General features: G+C 51.4%; 1 protein-coding gene across 2 annotated transcripts in view; it reads left to right on the top strand.

Moving 5' to 3' along the window:
* Positions 1 to 19770, top strand: part of Nek6 (NIMA related kinase 6) — a 71956-nt gene extending 52186 nt beyond the window's left edge. For both annotated transcript variants that reach the window (XM_031370110.1, XM_031370111.1), the window contains exons 6-10: positions 3716 to 3824; positions 4696 to 4803; positions 12370 to 12464; positions 16077 to 16190; positions 18450 to 19770. In XM_031370110.1, the coding sequence (XP_031225970.1) occupies positions 3716 to 3824; positions 4696 to 4803; positions 12370 to 12464; positions 16077 to 16190; positions 18450 to 18560 (537 nt within the window). In that variant the 3' untranslated portion in view covers positions 18561 to 19770. The remainder of the gene's footprint in view (positions 1 to 3715; positions 3825 to 4695; positions 4804 to 12369; positions 12465 to 16076; positions 16191 to 18449) is intronic.
* Positions 19771 to 20065: the final 295 nt, after the last annotated feature.

Consider the following 20065-nt stretch of genomic DNA (forward strand, 5'->3'; position numbering starts at 1 on the left):
AAGGCTGCCTTGTCTGAGAACACCCACTAGAGGAACGCAAGCTGTGTTTACCAGGTCATTGTCCCCACACAGCCTACACAGCCTTTGGACAGGTAGTGTCTTCATTACCTGCAGTGAGGATTCCATGCCTGCTCTGCGAGGGACTGAGCCACTGTGAGCTCCTAAAACTCAGCGCCATATTCTCTGACATTCCTAAGCTGCCTTGTCTCCATCCTGGGACTCAGGAGTGGAACTGCCTACCGTGGGTTTGGCTTCAGGAACGTGGCAGCTCCATTGGGAGAGTGCTGCTGTCAGCCACAGCTGTGCTAAAGCACTGAGCTCAGAGAGGTTTAGTGACCAGCCAAAGGCAACACAGCCTGTAGGTGGTAAAGTCTTAACCCGTAGTCTCTGATACTTGCTTCTCCCTCAAGGCCCACATGTCCCTGCTTGCATGGGTCCTCACCTTTAGCCCCTAAGGGGGACTCCCACCCCTGCCTCCCCTGAACCTTGTCTGTGTGTCCTAAGTAAAGCCAGGCCATGCTCAAGCCCCACGCTGAGCTCCCAACCGTATTTGGATATGGCCGACGCGGTTCTGTCTTCCCAGCAGGCACTGGGGATTGAGCAATTGTTTATCAGTTGCTCTTCAGAAATTCGGCCCCTAGGAATATGGTGTCGCTGGGAAGCGACATTACTGAGCCGTTATCACCTGCTTTTATATTTCCGTTGACATATTAATGCATTTGCAGGGGTGTTAATCTCCACACGGATCCCTGGTGGGAACAGACGTGATACATCATGTCTTAGGCCCCATCACTAGTTTCTCCTTCACTTGCCATCCCCTCTGCACAAGTATACATGCAGCTCTCTACCACCTCTCCACATGCCAGCCCCCACCTCAGGATGCCACCACTGCTGGTGGTGCCCCCAGCCCTTGAGTTCTACCAGGAAGTAGACTTGACTCCAGAGTGAGTCAAGGTCAGGCCTGTGGAATCAGAAAGGGGGGGGGGGGGCTTCCTGGAGGAGGTGGTTCCTGAGCTGAATTGATGTCGAGATGGGGAATATAGAAATGGGAAGCACCCAGAAGGCACCACACAGAGGTGCACTGTAGTCCAGCACCTCGTGAGGTCGTAACCATGGGGTCACACCTTATTGAGTTTCTCAGTTCAGGCTCAGGATTGGGGACTGTGCTGAGTCCACAGCAGCCTCCTAAGACTCCTGGAGGGAACAGAAACAACAAAAGCCTTGTGTTTGGAAGAGGGTTGGGTGGGGATGGAGCAGGAGCAGAGATCTGGAGCCCCCTCCTTAACCTCCACTTCCCCTGTAGCTCATGCATCTCAGACTCCCCTGCAACCTCTCCATCTTGGAATGGAGTTGGAGGCAGACAACCTTGCAGGGGGTCAGGGGGCAGTGCTAGGCAAATGCTCCCCTCCCTGAGCTCTAGTGCCTACCTTTCCCGGTGGGTGACCTTTTGGGAGAGAGGATTCTGGGAAAGGGCTGTAGGCCAGACTGATTCTTTCAGACTGAAAGAGATGGACTAGGTAGCCAGCCAGCCCACTTTCATAGCCAGCTTCTCTGTGTGCCCTGAGTCAGCTCTGGCTCAGGGTTCAGGTGGGTTAGGCTCCACAGAGAACTGAGTGAAGGTAGTGTGGAGGCCATTCCTGCCCCACCATCACCCTCTCTCCTCACTAGCAGATGCTCTCTCCTCCCAGCCACAACAGCTGACAGCACAGGTTCCTCACAGGGGCAGCACTGCTGCAGCTACAGCCCGCCAGGGAACTGGGGGCAGTGCCCTAGCTGGACACACCTGGGACAGTTTAGCAGGCTTCTGCACCCAGTTTCCTCATACCCTGCAAGGTGCCTGGTACCCAGTCAGCTCTGTGGCTACACCCCTTCTCATTCTTCTCTAGGTATCCAGGGGAACCCAGCCTTTGCAATCCCAAGCCTGAGTCACACCACAGTGTTCCCACTGGCCTTAGAGGTCAGTGGTCAGCAGGGCTTCTGTCTCGAGGGTTTGCAGCCTCTGGAGCCGGTCAACCATGGTGCTGGCATTATTTCCAAGGCTGGTGAAGCCCAGAGCCGCCACTGTCTGAAACCCACCAGAGACTCGGTGCCTCCCTACTAAATGTCAGCTGGCACTTATAGAATATGACATTTAGAAAATCACCACTCTCGGCTGCACACGTCCCCACGTAAACACTGTAATGAGGACCAAATAACATTATGGTGTAAATAACAGCCCGCCCAGCCTGGCCCAGAGGCCTGGGGGTGGCCCAAAGCAGAGGTCTTCTGGGAGACCAGAACAGCTAGCTCTCCAGCTCCTCCTAGAAGGGCCTTGGGAAAGCCTCAAGGGGATTTTACTTCCAGGCCAGTAGCTTGCAGCTATCCCTGCCCTGTATCTGGAGGTGCCCAGCTCTGGATCCCAGTCTCCGTGCTCTTGATGCTTAGCCATGGGCCTGCGCATGAGCCTCTCTGGGCATGGTCCCTGTCACCGATTCTCAGCGTCGTTAGATATGATGAGCTCACAAGGCCTAACTAAGCCCTCAGGGCCCAGCAGCATGATTGAGTGTGGCTTGTGCACAGCAGGACTTTCCTCCACTTCTGTCTCCTCAGGCAGGCTCTCTAGTAGTTTCTGGCTTCCTACACTGGAGTAGCTGCTTGGCAGTGGCCACGAGAGCCCCAGCTTGGTGTCGAGGTAACCGAGGGGCTAGCCATTGCCCTACACCTCAGTACAGGTCTGCTGCCCACACCCCTATACACACAGACAGACAGACATTCTGTTATTTCAGTTCTGCCTCAGGATGTGTTCCTGCATTATCCTTCCAGAACCTTCTGTTTCAGTTATCTTTCAGTGCAGCCTGGGGAGTTGTTTCTTGGCTTTTTTTCCTTTAGTTTTTTTGTTTGTTTGTTTGTTTGTTTGTTTCCCTTGGGGGTTTGAACATAGTGTACTAGGTGTCCTGGCTAATTTCAAGTCAACCTGACATAGGCTAAAGAAATCGGAGAGGAGACAATCTCAGTGAGAAAATGCAGCTATACAATTCTGCCATGGGTAGGCAAGACTGTAAGGTATTTTCTTAATTAGCGATTGATGGGGGAGGGCCCAGCCCATTACGGGTGGTGCTGGCTCTGGGCTGGTGGTCCTGGGTTCTATAAGAAAGCAGAATGAGCAAGCTAGTAAGCAGCACCCCTCCATGGCCTCTGCATCAGCTCGTGCACCCAGGTTCCTGCCCTGACTGCCTTCCATGACAGACGGTGACATGGAAGTAGTAGATAAAATCAACCCTTTCCTCCTAAAGTTGCTTTGGCCATGGCGTTTCATCACAGCACTTGGGAACCCTGACGAAGACACTAGGCAAGGAGGTAGATGAATGCCCACTGAAACCAAGGGTCTATTTGATGAAGTTAAGCCCATCTCCTCAAGGTTACTATGCCTTTAGCAGTAACTTGATGACTGAGGGCATGGGGACATCTCTCAGGCCCTGTCCTCCTCCCATGCCAGGCTCGGACTCCTGCTGAGAAGCCTTACCCTCCCCAGCCCCCTGTGAGCTCTTCCTCTGGATTCCCTCTACCCAGGCCCCTACCTCATGGTGCAGTTCATCTGCCCCCTCCCCGAACCCTCCCCCCAGCTCTGCTGGGCTGAAGAGAGGTGTTGACACAACATCCTGGCCCCTCCTTGTTTGCTCAGCCTTTGCTGGTGATAGGCTCACTCAGGCCTGTCTGTCTGTCTGTCACCCCACAGTACTTCAAGAAGCAGAAGCGGCTTATTCCTGAGAGGACCGTGTGGAAGTACTTTGTGCAGCTGTGCAGCGCTGTGGAACACATGCATTCCCGACGGGTGATGCACCGAGGTGTGTGCCCCTGGGTGGCCTGGGACTCCAGCTCTGAGCTTTCAAGTGCCCCAAGAAGAGCTGCCCTGAGAATGAGGCCATTTAGTGTTCCCCATGCAGGGTATCCAACAGCTGCACTCACATCTGTTCCATGGAAGGAGCCACCTGTGAGGGCAAGGGAGCCTGACTCTGATTCCAGATAGTCATTGCATAAGCTTCAGGGAATGGGGCCGTCACAGCACACTGACTCCACTCGTCCCAGATGAAGCCAAACCTGGGGCTGGGGCCAGTTTTGCCCAGAGAAAGAAAGTTTCTCATGGGCTTTAATATCTTGGTAGGCATTGGCTAAGTAATGTACCAAGTAAGTAGGGTGTACCCCCACCCTATCCCAGAAAGTGCTTTGGGGAGGCATTTCAAGTTGTGAGGAAGCTTGTCGAAGGTGTCTTTCAGTTGGTGTCACCTGTGTGAGACCCTGCCATAGTCACTGCAGTGCACTGACTGTCGGTGTCTCCTGTGCGGCTGACACTCGCCTGGTACAGGGGAGGCAGCTGTACAAAAGGAGAGTGGAGAGATACCTACTCTCCACTCACAGCCAACCTGTGACGTAGGGGAAACTAGAGTCATGTTTCAGATGAAGTAAGTGAGGCTTCGGGGAGCAGCTGTCCCCAGGTTCCACAGTGGGTGGCGAGCAGAGTGAGCAGAGTCACGGGAAGCCTCTCAGAGAAAGGAACCCTTCTCGGGGCTTTGATGTCTTGGTAGGAGTTGGCTTTGCCCTGAGGGAGGGTCTGCCCTTCACTGGAAGGCCCTTCATGGTCACTCCCAGGCCTCCTGCCTCCTCCCATCCCCTCTAAACCTGCTCTTCCCACACCAATCCCATGTCCTTGCCCTGTAGACATCAAGCCCGCCAACGTGTTCATCACAGCTACAGGCATTGTGAAGCTTGGTGACCTCGGCCTGGGCCGCTTCTTCAGCTCCGAGACCACTGCAGCCCACTCACTAGGTAAGAGGCCTGTGCTCCCCTACAGCCCCCATGGGCTTGGATGACCCGGCCGGAAGGGCATACATTCTCCTGAAACCATTTGCATTGTGTAGGGAAGATCTTTTTTGAGCCTTAAGAGTTCACCCTTGCTTTGGGATAGATCCAAAGAAGAGGGAACTGAGGCTCAGAGGGGCCGCTGCAGGGGGCGGGAGCGGCAGGGGCGGGGTGTGGGGAGGAATCTCCAGAGATGATCTCCAGGTCATCTCTTGAGTACTTCCTGGAAAGCAAGCAGACCCTGTCCTATAGAATGGGCTGCATCTGCCTGCCTTGTGGTCCTTTGGCCATGCCCAGTTATTTGGCCCTGTGACCTACTCCCTGGGTGGACCTGCTGGTAAGACTGTGAAGAGGCAGCCTTGGCAGCTGGGGCTGGGTGGCTGGACTCTGGAGGAAGAGCAGCTGGGAAGGCCGAGAAGGAGCCACGTCCAGTTGTGGGAACTGTGCCTGAGCTTGGGGGGATGCTAATAAGCAGGTGTCTGGGTATGGGTACAGGCCTTGAAGTCCCCGTTGGGAGTGTGGAGAGGGGCCTTAGGTTAGGTGGGGCTGTGCCGGCTTCAGAGTCTGTGTGCCTTGGTTTGTAAGATCAAGAAGCTGGAGGGATGAAGATGGAGCTGCTTCTTCCCTTTCATTAGTTTAAAGGAGCCAGCATAGCCAGCGGGACACAGAGATAACTGTCCTGTGTTGTTAGCCCAGGAACAGCAGGGTTTCACCAGGAATCCATGAAAAGCCGGTGTCTCCCAACTTCTCCCCCAGTCAGTTCCCAGCATCTCTCAGGGATCACTAGGGGAGAGAGAAGAGACCCAGAGCCAGCCTGTAACCTGTGGTTCTACTTATTTCCATCCCACTCCACAGCTCCAGTCTGGGTGTCTCCCATCACCACATACCTGGGTGCCTGCAGCCAACCATGAGCCAACAGCAGCTTCTGGTGGCGGCATGGGTGCTCTGTGGGAAACTCCCCTTTGGAAACTGTCACCATTCATTTGGGTCATGATGGCTCAGACTCAAGGCATGCACTTGTGAGAAATGAGCCAGCTGATTGCAGGATGATTGTGATGGGGGAATACGTGGGCTGGCCTCTCCCCTGACTCCCATGGTTCCCTGGCCCCTAGAGGCCATCCCCAAGGACCTGAGGATGCTGCTCTGCCACATCTCCACTGGCCTTCAGGGTCCACAGGACCTAGAAACTGGAACTCGGGGAGTTGGAATGATTTCAAGGTCACATGGTATCCCTCAAAGCTACAATGCTGACCAGTCGTGCGTAGTGCCTACTTATTCACGAAGTCAAGGCCAGGAGCCTCCTTGAGGGATCCCTAGCTACTAACTCTCTGACAAGGAAGCCTCAATTTCCCAGTCTGTTCCAACCTGTTTACTGAGTTAGGATGCTTTTTCTGGGTGGTGTCGGTGACAGAACCCAGGGCCTCCCACAGGGTAGGCAAGTAAGTCCTCTACCCCTAATAAATGTTCCTTAGCTCCTGTCTGGCTTAAGAGTTTGGAAAAGGTTGGAACTCAGAGGGAAACTGCCAGAGAAGAGCCAAGGCGCTGCCTGCTGGGCCTGTCAGTCAGGCCCAAGCCCCACTCTGTCCTGTCTTGGAGAAGATGGCGCAGTGGCTAGTCAGAGCTGGTTAGGATTGTCTTGTTAGGGATGACAGAGACCCGGCTCCTCCGACAGTGTGATTTTATCTGCTCAGACTGCTGCGCTTATTACATTAATGAGAAGGAACTGGGACTTGGAGGAGGCTCCCCTCACATGCCAGGCACCTCCTGAGGCCTCCTGAGCATAGACCCTGCATAATGGGTGCACGGTGCCTCCCAGGCCCGTCCTGCTTCAGGCCATGTGCACCAGACTGCAGGAGGCACCATGGAGCTGAGGGTGCTCCACCAACCTGCACTCGCCGAGCCAGCTCTGGCAGCTGAGGCCTGTCCTCTGTACCTACCCTGGAGGTTGACAGTCAGACTCACAACCAGGGACCAGAAGTCTCCAAGCTCCAGGGGAAAGCACCCTTTTACGACCAGTTCTGTATACAGCTAAGTGCACACAAGTCTGCTTGGGCAAGAAAAGGAGCTAATTGCTATCACACGGTAACACAAGAAGGATGCTGGGGCCCTTCAAACCCTGTGTGTGACTATGAATTATTCATCTTCTGCACCTAATGCGCACCTACTATGTGGGGATGCTGGGGCAGTAGCCACATTATCCTGGCAACCTCCTCATCTACTAAAGCTGCTGACCCGGAGCTGGGCTTATGCAAATCCCTTCTCTTCCTTCCCTCCCTGGCCCCTCCTTATGCTTGTATTTGCTAACAGGAGGCTGGCATGAAAGGGCATTAGTCAGTGCCATGGTCGGGCTGACAGGTGCGGTACCCAGCGGTGGCAGAGTGGCTGCCTCAGTGTCAGGAATAGGAGCCGTAATTAGAGCTCGGAACAGAATGAGCGTCAGACGAATTACCAGGCAGCAGATCATATTTGTCAGGAAGGATTGCATACATAAAAATTAAGTGACAGTACACGCCGGCATAATGAAAGAAAAATGAAAGATTTGCCTATACACAGCTCACAAGCTACAAGCAAGTGTCTCGCTCCAAGCAACGGCAGCAGCTTCGAGACAAATGGTGGGTCTGGAGAGCAAGAACGCAGGCCTTGCGCTTGGCAGCGGTGACAGTGGTGACAAGGCGCCTCAGGCTGAGACTGGACGGGACAGAAAGGGAGGTTGCTCACACCCAAGCCCCTTGTGTGGATGCCTGGTCTCTCTGGGATTTGGGAAACAGAGCCCATTGAGGATAACCCCATAGGAAGACAAGCACTCAAGGGGGCAAGGCCTGGCTTGGCCTTGTGCCATGCTGGGATGTGTGACCCAGCAGGCTTCCCTGCCTTCAGGGGGTGACAGATTGGTCATGGGGTGGGTGGTGGGTGGATTGCTTTCCCAAAAGCCAGAGTGTGCATGCAGATGTCAGCTGTTAGAGTCTAAATTCCAACTGGAGGAGCCCAGTGTCACCCAGGATCTGCAGCCATCCTGTACTTAAGTGTCCCTTCATACACTGAAGGAACAAATCAGAAGAAGGAGGGGTTTTAAAAATATTTAAGAAACATTTTGCTTTTCTAAGATGGCGTCCCACCCAGGACTTTCCTCTCGTTTAGCTGAAGAGACTGAGGCTGAGAGAAGGGAGACCACGTCAGTATGAGGGCAAGAAATCATCCCGCAGCCAGGTGGCCTCCAAAAGAACCAGCAGCCCACAGTGTGGCAGTGGGCTTGGGTCGTGGATGGCTAGAAGGCAGGTGGGGAGAGGATCCCACCAAGCCGTCTGGGGCAGGGACACCTGGTGGGGAGAACTCTCCCTGCCATATGCCAGTGCTCCTGTGTGCATGACCCTGCTGTGCGTGACCACAACGTGCTGTGAGGTGGATTTGTGGTCCACACAGACAGACATCCCCAGAGGTGAGCCCTCATTAGTGAGAATTCATCGTGGACCAAACTCTATTCTGATCCCCACTTTGCATTGTCCAGATGGGAAAACCAGCTGCTAAGCATGAGGTCTCACTGATGAGGAACCAAGACAGAATCATCTTGGCCTTTGGCTAGAGAGTGGTCAGAGCAGGTCACACACACAGCTCTGCCTGCCATCCATCCTGGAGCCTAGGCTTCGGCCCCCACATGGTGGACGATGCAACAGTGGTTTTTCAAGGTGTGTTACAGAAGCACCGACTGGGGAGGGCAGCTTGCAGACAGACACCAGACTCTTACGTGAAGTCCGCCTTTTTCATGTCTAATGTTTCAGACAAGTGAGCAGGGTTACTTGCGTGTTTTGACAGGAGTTATGTATGTAGAGGGAGGACTCTTTGGTTAGCCTTCTACTTTGAGGCCCATGTTCTATGGTTTCTGCCAGTTTTGCAATTCCCATTTCTGGGATAAAGACTCAGGTAGGTCAGGTTGGGTAGACTCCTCTTTCTTCAGCACTGCCTGTCCCCTTGCTCTGAGGAGGGACTGAGACCAGGCAGGGCTAGCTCTGCGCACCTGTGAAACTGCTTGGTACAAGATGGACTGCGTCCGCTGGGACAGGACCACTGTTCAGGGAGATACCCCCTCCTGCCAGTTTCTCTCCAGGTTCTGCAGAATCACCATCCGTGGGGTCTGGAGGCCTCCTCCAATGGCCTGCTGCAAGTCTGGGTTTTTCTGAAGTCTATTGTTTAGTCTGTTATACACAGTTATACATTATGCTCCATTGTGTTTGTTGTTGGTAGAAAATCCAGGTAAAGTGGCATAGCTGGAGGACGTGCTGTGCTCCCCAGCCTCACACGCTCCCACAAAAGTTGTACAACCCCCACCTCCATAGTACTCCACCTTTAAGAGTCACAGACTGAGGAAGCCTGGCTCAGAGGACCAGCGGGTACAATGCCCTTCAAAATGGGCCAGACTGTCCTTATGTACTTCATGACTCATTCTCAGGTGAAGCAGAGAGGCGAGTAAGGCATGGCTGCTCCTCTCAGACTGCAGCAATGTGCTCCCAGAAGCTTTCCAGAGAGACAAGAGGCCAGACTCCAGGCCCAGACAGTGCTGCTTAGCTGGACCTCTACTAGAACCCTGCCTGGTGGCTGTGCAGGGTCTGTGTCTAGTACAGGCCTGTCCTGATTCACGATTAGCTTTACCCTGTTGGACGTCCTGGGATGGGCAGCTCTCACCTGAGAGTCCACCCAGAACAGGGTCAGCTTGGGGCTGCCACAGCTCCACCAACACTGTGTAGAGAAAAATGGGAAGGCAGGCTTAGGGACAGACTGATGGATGGGGAGGGGGCTGATAAGCAGGGAACGGATGAGTGGATGGTCAGGGACAGACAAGTGGATGGATGACGTGCAGGAGGCATCCTGGAAGAAAGCTCCTCCTTTGGCATGGTGTTACATCTGTAATTCCCGCACAAGAGGCAGGGGAGTCGTAAGTTCAGGGTCAGCTTGGGCTGCCTAGTGAGAAGCTGTTTCACAAGCCAAGGGCTGGAAGTAACAGGACCTTCGGGTAGAGCACTTGCATGGGTGAAGTCCTGATTCCAGTGCCCACACTGCAACAAAACAGGAAGTGAAAGCTGCAGGTGAGTCTCTTAAGGTCAAGGCCAGATTGTTCTGCGTAGAGAGTATCAGGTCAGCCAAGGCTACACAGTGAGACCCTGTTTACAAAAAAGAATTTGTTTTTAATTATACCAATGAGGTAGAAGTGCAGCAAGAGGTAAGGGGAGGAGAGTGCCTCTCCCACCTCTCCCTCAGCATGCCTGGCTTTTACTGTAGGCTGTGGCAAGGACCTAGAGCTAAACAGAGCTAGAGGGGGGCGGCCGGCCTTGCCGGAGCTCCCCAGTGCATAGGTACAGTGGAACAGAGCTCAGAGTTGAATAGACAGCAAGTAGAATCGGTTTTGGGAGGTAGACTTAGATGGGCACAAGGTGCTGGAACCCCTTCACCTTCAGATAGGTCTGGCCCAGGCTTCCTGTAGATCACCTCACCCTAGAGTCCCTCCTGCCCAGACCTAGGGACAAAAGGAGGCCAGAACAAGTGGGAAGAGCTGGAGGCAGCCAGTGGGGCCTTACAGTTGTGGTGCAGTCTTGCTGGGACACAACTTCTGACCTCTGGCTCCTGGCCAGCCCCATACTGTCATCCTTGTATTATGGGTTCCTCCAGTTGTAACACCTGGGTGCTCAGACCAAATGATGCTTGTCCCTAGGTTCCCACTACTGACAAAGATCTGTGGAGTCTCTGTTGTGGTTTGGCTGTAATGCATTTGTAGCTTAATACCTTGCCATTGGTTTGATTTTGTGTTCTCATGACTGGGGTGCACAAGTGTTATTCGTGATATCCCACTTGACCTCATTAGGGTCACCCAGAGCTGCACATGTTGGCTGTCAGCCCTTTTACTCAGGAGCCACCAGCCCCTGATTCCAACCATAGAGTATGCATACAGGATAGGAGGTCAAATGTTCAACTATGTCTTTGAGGGATGGCCGTCACTGTGATAAAGCAACAATCATGGTTAGACATGTGGGGCTATGGGGACCATGGCTCTCAGACCATTGTCTATTGAATAACTGGAACGTTAGGCTGCAGAGAAGAAGAGCGAAAACACATACACAGCTGGCTATATAACATACCCATGATCCCCTTGACTACTGCTGTGGACCAGAGCTGTCCTGCCCAGGGTGTCAGGAGCCAAGGCCCAGGGAAGTTTATACCCTCTACCCCCTGGTCTGGAGTAAAACAGGTTTTACAACACTTCCTAAAGATCCTATCACCTCCCAATTATGCCATCAGCTAGGGACTGTTAGCATGTAGTTTTGGGGGATGTTTCAGACCCAAACCATCTTGGTAGGCATCAGTCCATGGCAGGTAGACCTTGAGGTGGTTTCCTCTGTTCCTATGTATCAGTTACTTTCTTGTTGCTGTGATAAAATACCATGACCAAGGCAACTTGCGGAAGAAAAAGGCTTATTCTGGCTCAGAATTCCAGAGGGAGAGTCTATAATGGGGAAGCATGGAAGCTGTTGGCTAGTTTTATATCAATGCAACAGAAGCTAGAGTCATCAGAGAGGAGAAAATGCCTCAATAAGGTCAGGCTGTAGGCAGGTCTGTAGAACATTCTCTTAATTAGTCCATCTAATTAATTGTGGGTGGTACCATCCCTGGGCTGATGGTCCCAGGTTCTATCAGAAAGGAACTTCAGCAAATCCTGAGGAGTAAGCAGCACCCTTCCATGGCCTCTGCATCAGCTCTTGCCTCCAGGTTCTAGCCCTGTTTGAGTTCCTGCCCTGACTTCCTTCAGTGGTGAACACTGTTGTGGAAGTATAAGTCAAATAAATAAACCTTTTCCTCCCCAATTTGTTTTGGTCATGGTGTCTCCTCACAGCAATAGAACAGTGACAAAGATAGACACAGCCAGAATGGGAAGCTGAGTGAAAGTGTGATGAGGCTGTAAACTCTTACACCATGCCTCCGCTCATATCCTTCCTTCGCATGGTTGTACTGTTAACGGTTTCATTGCCTCCCCAGAGAGTGCCGTCATTTAGGGATTAAGTGTTCCAGTGCCTGAGACTATGAGGAACATAGCTCATTCAAACCATCACATCCCGGCTTGCCATTCAGCTCTGAATAGTGTCTTTGGTGAACTGAAAGACTTCATCATCATGAAGTTGATCATTGTAATGGCCCTTGCCTTTATGTAAGCCTCTTGAACTGTCAGAGTGTCAGTTTTCCCTTGTGTGTCTTGGTCAACTTGGACAGGAGTTCCTTTCTGTTGAGAGATTGTTCTAGACTATCCCAGATACAAGCTGCCACCTGTAGGGACAGTAGTCCTTTGCCTCTCTGCACTGAGTAGTCACTTTTAATCCTGGCTTTGTGGCCCCTAACCAGTTCTTAAATCTAGGGATTCTGGGGATCAGCTTTAAGTTCATGGGTCCCAGGTCCCTATTAACATGGGCAACCATCTCAACTGACCGAGGGGACAGGCTATATCTCTTCTCCCTGAGGCCCAGATTCTATGTCCCACCCCTTGCTATGTTGCAGTGGGAACACCATACTACATGTCACCTGAGAGAATCCACGAGAATGGCTACAACTTCAAGTCAGACATCTGGTCCCTAGGCTGCCTGCTGTATGAGGTAAGTCTCTGACATGCAGCTTGGTAGCCTGTGGGGACTTCCATGGGGGCACAGGTAAGATAGGCTCACCTTACCAGTTTAAAGGAGTACCAGTGCTACACAACTCACCTGCAGACTAAACTCTGTAGTTTCAGGACCCTTGGGGACCAGTCCTTCACTCCTCAGCAGACATGGCAGTTAGTAAAGTTGTTCAGGCAGTGGTTGCTGGAAGGGTGGTTGGAGAAAGCTGTACTTCTGGGCTCCAAAAAGGGGATGGAACAGTGGAGCACTGCTCTTCCCTGGTTTCTTTGGTAACCACATTTGTATATTGTTCATCGGTAAATAGGTCCCACACAGGCACTAGGAATGGCTATGGACGAGGCACCCTGTTTTCCAGATCCAACAATGTGGATCTCATGGCAGCCTTTTTGCCTCCCTAGCTGTAGAATGGGGCCATCCATGGCTGTTTCCAGATCTGGTAGCCAGCCTGGAGCCAGGGACAGGACTTTTGAATCTTAGTATGCTCAGAATGAGAACTTGAAAAGCATAAGCTCTACCCATCTCAGCCACGGTGGGAGAGTCGGAGGTTCCTGGGAATGGGTCTGGGGAAGCACAGGCCACCAGGAAGGGAGTGAAGCTTGGGCCATCTGATGTCTCCATGTTGGCGGCTGCACCTCCAACCTAGGGCCCACTACTGGGCATTCCCAAGAGTCTCCACTGGACACTGGACATCTCCCCACAACACTGGAACTCTAATATACAGGGTGGCAGACAGGTGATTGATTTAGGGTTAGGACTGGAACCTCATCTGTCTTTTGCTTCCCTGGAGCTGATGTGGGGGTATGGGTCTGGCTTGGACTAGTCAACCTGAAAGTCAAAATTCAAAATTTCTTTACAAGGTGTAGAGTTCCTTGTCTTTCTTTTTGAGCCAGGAGCTTGAGATTCTTTAGGGACTGTGTCCCAGCTGAAGATGATGCATTTTAAATGCTTAGCTAGAAAAGATGTCCTTGTAGACTGGTTGGCTGGGCCACCTCCTGGGTCTTGATAGCCCAGTGTCAGGAAGGCCTATGGGCCTTTCAGGCCAGAGCAGTCAACAGTTGGGGCAAGTCGAGTCTTTTTGATACTCTGGGCATCGGTTTCAGGAATAGACTTAATGAACACTTGACTAGGGCCTGAGATCAGAGGGATTCAGAGACTCCTCTGAGAACATCACCCATGTGCGTCGGGTGCTGGGGTGAGGGGACAGCTGTTCAGGAGCTCCCAAATACTCTTAATGTCTAAGGTCAGCAAGAGTAAGCAAATTTGATTTCATGTTTGTGAGCATGCCCACAGAACTCTCAGCCGCTGGGCCTCCTGGGGGAGAGATGCAGGGTCTGGCAAGAGCCCAGACTGGGCAAGTCAGCCCCTACCCCATTGGCTCCAGCTGCCCCATGTGTGGGATGGAGTCTCCCTGCCTTGTAGAGAGAAGTACATGAGGCCCTGTGATTGAGGCACCCAGCTCCAGACACTCCAGCCTCTCTGTGAACCCATCGACCAGCTGAGCTGCGCAGCTGGCATTTGCTGCCAGTCTTTATAAACCCAACAGCTTGACATATTTCCCTTTTTGCTTTGGCCAACAGGAGGTCTCAGCACAGCTCAGCTTGGGTCCTTATGGAGGGAGTCCCCTTTGACCTAGTCTCATGTATACTGTCCCTAGTCCAGATGGCTTATCATTTTCTTTCTTCATCCTCTGTTGTGTATTTTCAGAAACTGCTTCCAGTCCCCTTAAAGTCACAAGTGTCTCTAAACATAAACAAATACAGGCCAGTCTGCCTGAGAGAGGAGCTCTGTGCATTCCCCCAGGGCCGATGGAAGATGACAGCTGGCTCCCTCTGTTCCTGCCAGCCCTGATCCCTACCCAAGCCTTTGTTACAGCTCCTCAGAGACAAATGCAGCCCTGTCTTGGCCTGCATAAAGCCCACAATCATGGCCTTGATGCATTCCCAGCCAAGGCTGTTCTAAGTCCTAACTTGGTGCCTACACACATACCTGAGGAGGTGGCTTCCAGCGTGGTGGCAGGGCTCAGCTTAGTCAGTTGATCTAGTTGTTGGCAGTGTGTTGCTGCGTGCCTTGTAGCTATGCAGGAGCAAAAGGCAGTGGGAAGCCAAATCAATCAATCAGTCCTCTAGGAATATTCACCCACAAGGACAGGACAAAAGGCGGCCATGGCCATTCTTGGGCTGCCCTCAAGGGTGACAGTGGGCTCTGTTGAAGCTGGCATCCCTCTGCACCCCTGCAGTGCACCAGGGAAAGAAGTGTGTATTTTTCCCAGCAGCAAGGAGGGGCCTCATCTGGGCCCAGCACTGGGTAATTGGCAAGAGGTGTCCTGCAGTCATGGTTACCACCTCCCTGAGACCACCTGTGGTGTCTTCCTGTGGTATCGGCTTAAAGAGCTGGGATAAAACTCCCTCCCATCCCCTACACACACACACACACACACACACACACACACGCACGCACGCACGCACGCACGCACGCACGCACGCACGCACGCACTGCCCTTCCCACTTCCTGCTTCACTTAGACCATTGAGGATTCATGTGGACTCCATGGAACATATGCCATGCCATCGTGACCTGGGGTGCAAAGTGTACACGTTCAGAAACAATCCCCTTGACATGCTTTCTTGAAAGCACCCCAAGAACTGGTTGAAGCCCCTGTACACTTTTCCTGTGGAGGAAATGGAGTGGCAATGAAGCTGAAGGCTTACTTGATATCAGCTCCTTACAGTAAGGACAGAGAGACCCAGCAAGACAGTGGCTGGAGAAAGCTGCTTTGGCTTTCTGGCTTAAACAGAATGGCCCAAAAAGCCCCTCCCTCAGAGAATTGGGCCACACATCCTCTCCTGATCACCCTCCACTCCAGGTTGTGCATGGGAGAAGCTGGATGACAGACAAAAGAGGTCCTTTTCACAAGTCAGGTTTCCTCCCTCCACACCTTAGTTTCTTTGAGACAGACACATACTTAAACATAGGAAGAGAGCCAGGACTCTGGTGATCTGGAGGTAGCAAGTATCTGCCCCCAATAGCAAGCCCTTTGTTCCAACCTGCCTGGGGCTAGCTGGCCACTGGTCTGAGTAGATCCTGCCATTCTGGGTAATTGTTATAATCCCCATGTCCCCAGCAGGCCCTCAAGTTACTTCACAGTCTGCTGTCCTTATCAGGGTGGCAGGCCCATGGCCAGCAGCTGGACGGTGAGTAGTTTGGACATGGTTTCTGATAGAACCTGCAGCTTAGGATGGAGAAGCTCTGGTAGCAGGGAAGGCTCACTGCTAACCCTGTGCACCGCAGCTCTCTGGGATGATGAGGTGCTAGAGAGAAAGAAGAGATGATGGATCACTCCTTGCTCCATTTTTCTGAGATATTTGGAGTTAATTGCAAAGGGCCACATTTGTGAAAATCCACACTGCTGCGGGGCAGTCAGTTCCTCTCCCAGGGCACACATAACCATCAGCAGAGCCGGCGTTAGTGGACTGATGTTCAACACTGTCTGTCCACAAGCCACCTCCAGAATCCTCATCTGGATCCTCCAGCTTCTAAAACCCCTTTAGACTCTGAGGCTTATGTTTGAGTCTTTGTATGCCTTCCCTTGCAGATGGCAGCTCTCCAGAGCCCCTTCTACGGAGATAAGATGAATCTCTTCTCCCTTTGCCAAAAGATTGAGCAGTGCGACTACCCACCTCTCCCAGGGGAGCACTACTCTGAGAAGGTGAGCAAGCTGGAGCCGGACCCGGTGTACTTCCAGGAGGGGTGGTTCTGAAGTGCCTGAAGCTTGTGGGATGCAGCAGCATACAGATGCCCTAAGACCTATTGCCAGGCTAGTGGAACGGAGTACCAGGGAGGTCAGAGGTGGGCACCCTGGGCTCATGGGTTGGTTTCCTGCTCTGTGTTAATAGGCCCATAACCCTAGAGTTTTGACTTTCATATTTTATGCTGGGCGCAGGGGCCCTGGACAGTTATTGGCTGTGTGAAACTCATCCATCATTTTTTAAATGGGCTAAATTATATCTCCCTCGTGAATAAACTCTGAAGGACAGCTGACAGGTCTCATAGCATGGAGGTGGCTCGGGGTACAGGCAGACAGATCCATGTACTCCCTTCACTTCTCTTGAGTCTCGGTCGCCTCATCTATAACATGGGGACAAACTAGACTCCCCTGTCCAAGTTCAAGATAAAGGATTAACACATGTGACATGCTTTTAATAATAGAGCCAGACCAGCATCTACCACCACCATCAAAAGTAGCAATTGGAGGTAACACAGCTCCATGTAAATGTTTGCTAAACATCACCTATGATGTCTTGTTGACAGTGGACGCTAAAGGTGAGAGTCTAAGGTCTTCCTGGGCCACTGCGTCATAACTCACTAAGGCACCGGCTTGCAGCCTATGGGTCTCAACCCCTTGAGGGGTGTCAAATGACCATTTCACAGGGATTGCATATCAGATATCCTGCATATCAGATAGTTACAGTTCATAACAGTATCAAGATTACAACTATGAAGTAACAATGAAATAATCTTATGGTTGGGGTTACCACATAAAGAACTCTGTATTAAAGGGTTACAGCATTAGGAAGGTTGAGAACACTGCACCAAGGAAAGCCCGTCATCCAGATGAGTTGAGGCTTTACAAGGAGTTCTCACTAGCCATTGGGGGGAAGTATCTGTGGTCTGGAGAACAAGATGGCAGGAAAGAAGAACGGGCGGGTTACATTCTCCACAAAGTTTGTTGCTCACTCACTTGTTCCTTTCCTTGTTTAAACTAGAATTTCTGCACTACTAGAAGACATGTGACTTGGCTCTAATCAGTTCTGTACTCCTGTGCCAGTCTGCCAGTGGGTACCACACACCTCACTTCAGTTGCAAGGCAGAAATGAAGACCCCAAGAGCCCTTAGCTTTACCTCCTAGGCAGCCATCCTAGCGTACTCGATATGCCCCTAGCAGGCAGCCGCTCTAGATCCTGCTGCTGAGCACAGGTTCTCTCCCTGTTATTTTTTGCTGTTTCTTTTTGACTGCTTCTAAGTGATTGCAGGGTAGACTTCATCTTTACCTGGTTTTCACATTTTCACCGGATGGGTCAGCCACGGTTCCCTTCCAGAACAGCTTCAGAAACCACTGTCTGTAGATGATCTTGGACTCCAGACATGCTGCACACACCACCTTCAGCAGCTCATGGATTCCAGTGTTTTGCAGAGTAGTGGGATCACAAAATGGGCCAGTTAAGGCCGCCTAGTGCTTCAGAAGTTCAGGACAGACCCCCTAGCCTGAGGTGGATGCTGCAGCTCCATGGCCTCTGGACTATGCCTCCTCAGACTCTCTCCTGAGTCCCTAGAACTCTCTGGTCCAGAACTTCCCCTCTCTCCTTTTGCTGATGATCACCAGCACCCCCCCCCCACACACACACACACACACAACCATGGCAGCAGGCACTGAGATGGAAAATGTTGCAGCCAGCCCAGTGTTGCACGTTTAAGACCCGGGCTTTTTAAGGTCATTATTTTAATTACCATTAAAATAACTAGCACTCTGGCTATCAGAACGAAAGGGATCAGAGGCTTAAGGCGCCCCTCCCCCACCCTGGCGGGCAAAGCCTTCAGTGTCTGGATAATTAAAAGCGTGTCTTTCATGAGCACAATGAAGAGGCCAGGGGGTGTGCAGACTGTAGCCTTGCTGCATGTTAATGCATTTATTATGATCAATAAGCCCTTTCCTTGAGTTTTCTCTGGTTTGGGCTTTTGTGTGACTGACAGCGGACATACATGTATGTGCACAGTTGAACACAGAAGATTATTTGAGGGTAAAATTCTCAGGGTCTCAAAGCATCACCTTTGGAACCAGACAGGCCTATGCATGCATGGGATCTGTGCGACCATGTAACTTACCCTGAAAAGCATTGTTCACTTGAAAGGGGACAACAGCACCATCTGAGGTGCACTTTAAGACTAATAGAATTGTCTTTCCTTGCAGCTTCGGGAACTGGTCAGTATGTGTATCTACCCTGACCCTGACCACCGACCTGACATTACATATGTGCACCAGGTGGCTAAACAGATGCATGTCTGGACATCCAGCACCTGAATGCTACACACCTCATCAAAGCCAAGTCACTTGTCTTACTTGAGTCCTCTCCCCCAAGTGGTACCTGGAAGCCCCCACAGCCAAGACCAGAGGACTCTCAGCTGGCTCCCAAAGGCAGCTGCCTGTGCCCCTGAGCTGAAAGCAGCTGGGTTATGGTCAAACTCCAAAGTCCTTTCTTTGAACTGTTGCAGACAATCTGAGCTGGGCTATTAGTGGGGAAGGGGTTTGGCAGTCCTGGAAACCCCTTGTACCTACTAAAATGTGAACCTCTGCCTGGTTGCTTCAGACCTGTCCAGGCCCAAACTGTCAGAGACTTGAAGGGAGCTGAGTGACTCATGTGAGCCAGTCTTTGCAAATGGTTACCGCCAGTTGGCTTAGTTCTTAGTACCTTTCCATACAATCAGGCTGTGTGGTTCATTTACTCTCTTGTAAAAGGATACAATGGAAATAATGGTTTAGAGTAGAGATTTCGCTAATATTTTCTCTGCATTTTCTAATTTGATGAGTGACAGTAAGGAGCACCTAGCACTGGGCCTTTGGACATGAGTGGCATCTGGGAGATAGGAGGGTTCTCCTCCATCTTCTCACCTGCTGGAATGCTATGGCTCACCTTAGGATCAGTGTGCGGCACTTCATCTACCCAGCAAGCAAACTCCAGAAGCTTTGCTCTCACACTGGTCTTGATAGACTCTGGGTCTGTACCTTCCTAGTGACTTGTGCAAGTTTGCTGGCCTTTCTGAGCCTTCCTTTCCTCATCTGCAAATGGGACATTATAATAAGGTATCTATCTTCCAGGTGGCTGAGAGGATTTAGAACAAAAGATGTTAGCCATGGCAGCCTGAGCTTGTTATCCTAGCACTTGAGAGGTAGAGGCAGGGGGATCAAGAACCCAAGATTGCCCTGAGCAATACAGGAAGTTTGAGACAGGAATGGACTACATAAGACTCTGTCTCAAAAACAAACCAAACCAACCAAACAAACAAACAAAAACCAAACCAACAGAGATGCAAATCAGCCAGCAGTGGCAGGTGATCCAAAAATACAGCCTGTCACCCCTTCAGAAAACTCAAGTCATGGACTATGCAAGTCAAGAATTAAAAATACAATTGTATTATGTGCAGGAAAAGCAGAAATATGTTCATTTACTTTTTGTTCCCAATAGGATTAACTGTGAAGACTAACTTATAAATGTGAATTTAAGGAAACTTAAGTGTTGGAGGAAACAGTCTGAATTTTGTTCTTCTATTCCAGTGGGTCTCAATTCGTGTATCAAGGCCCCCTTGACAAACCTGTCTCCAAAAATATGTATATTACGACTCATAACAGTAACAAAATTAGTTATGAGGTAGCAAAGAAAATAATTGTATGGCTAGGTGTCACCACAACATAAGGAACTATATTAAAGGGTCATAGCATTGGGAAGGTTGAAAAACCACTGGTCTATGCTCTACTCAAGGAGTACCCACTTGGTGACAGGCCAGTGCTCCTGTGTCTTGTCATATGTC

The sequence above is a fragment of the Mastomys coucha genome, unplaced genomic scaffold (assembly GCF_008632895.1).
Source record: "Mastomys coucha isolate ucsf_1 unplaced genomic scaffold, UCSF_Mcou_1 pScaffold15, whole genome shotgun sequence".
NCBI classification, from domain to species: Eukaryota; Metazoa; Chordata; class Mammalia; order Rodentia; family Muridae; genus Mastomys; species Mastomys coucha.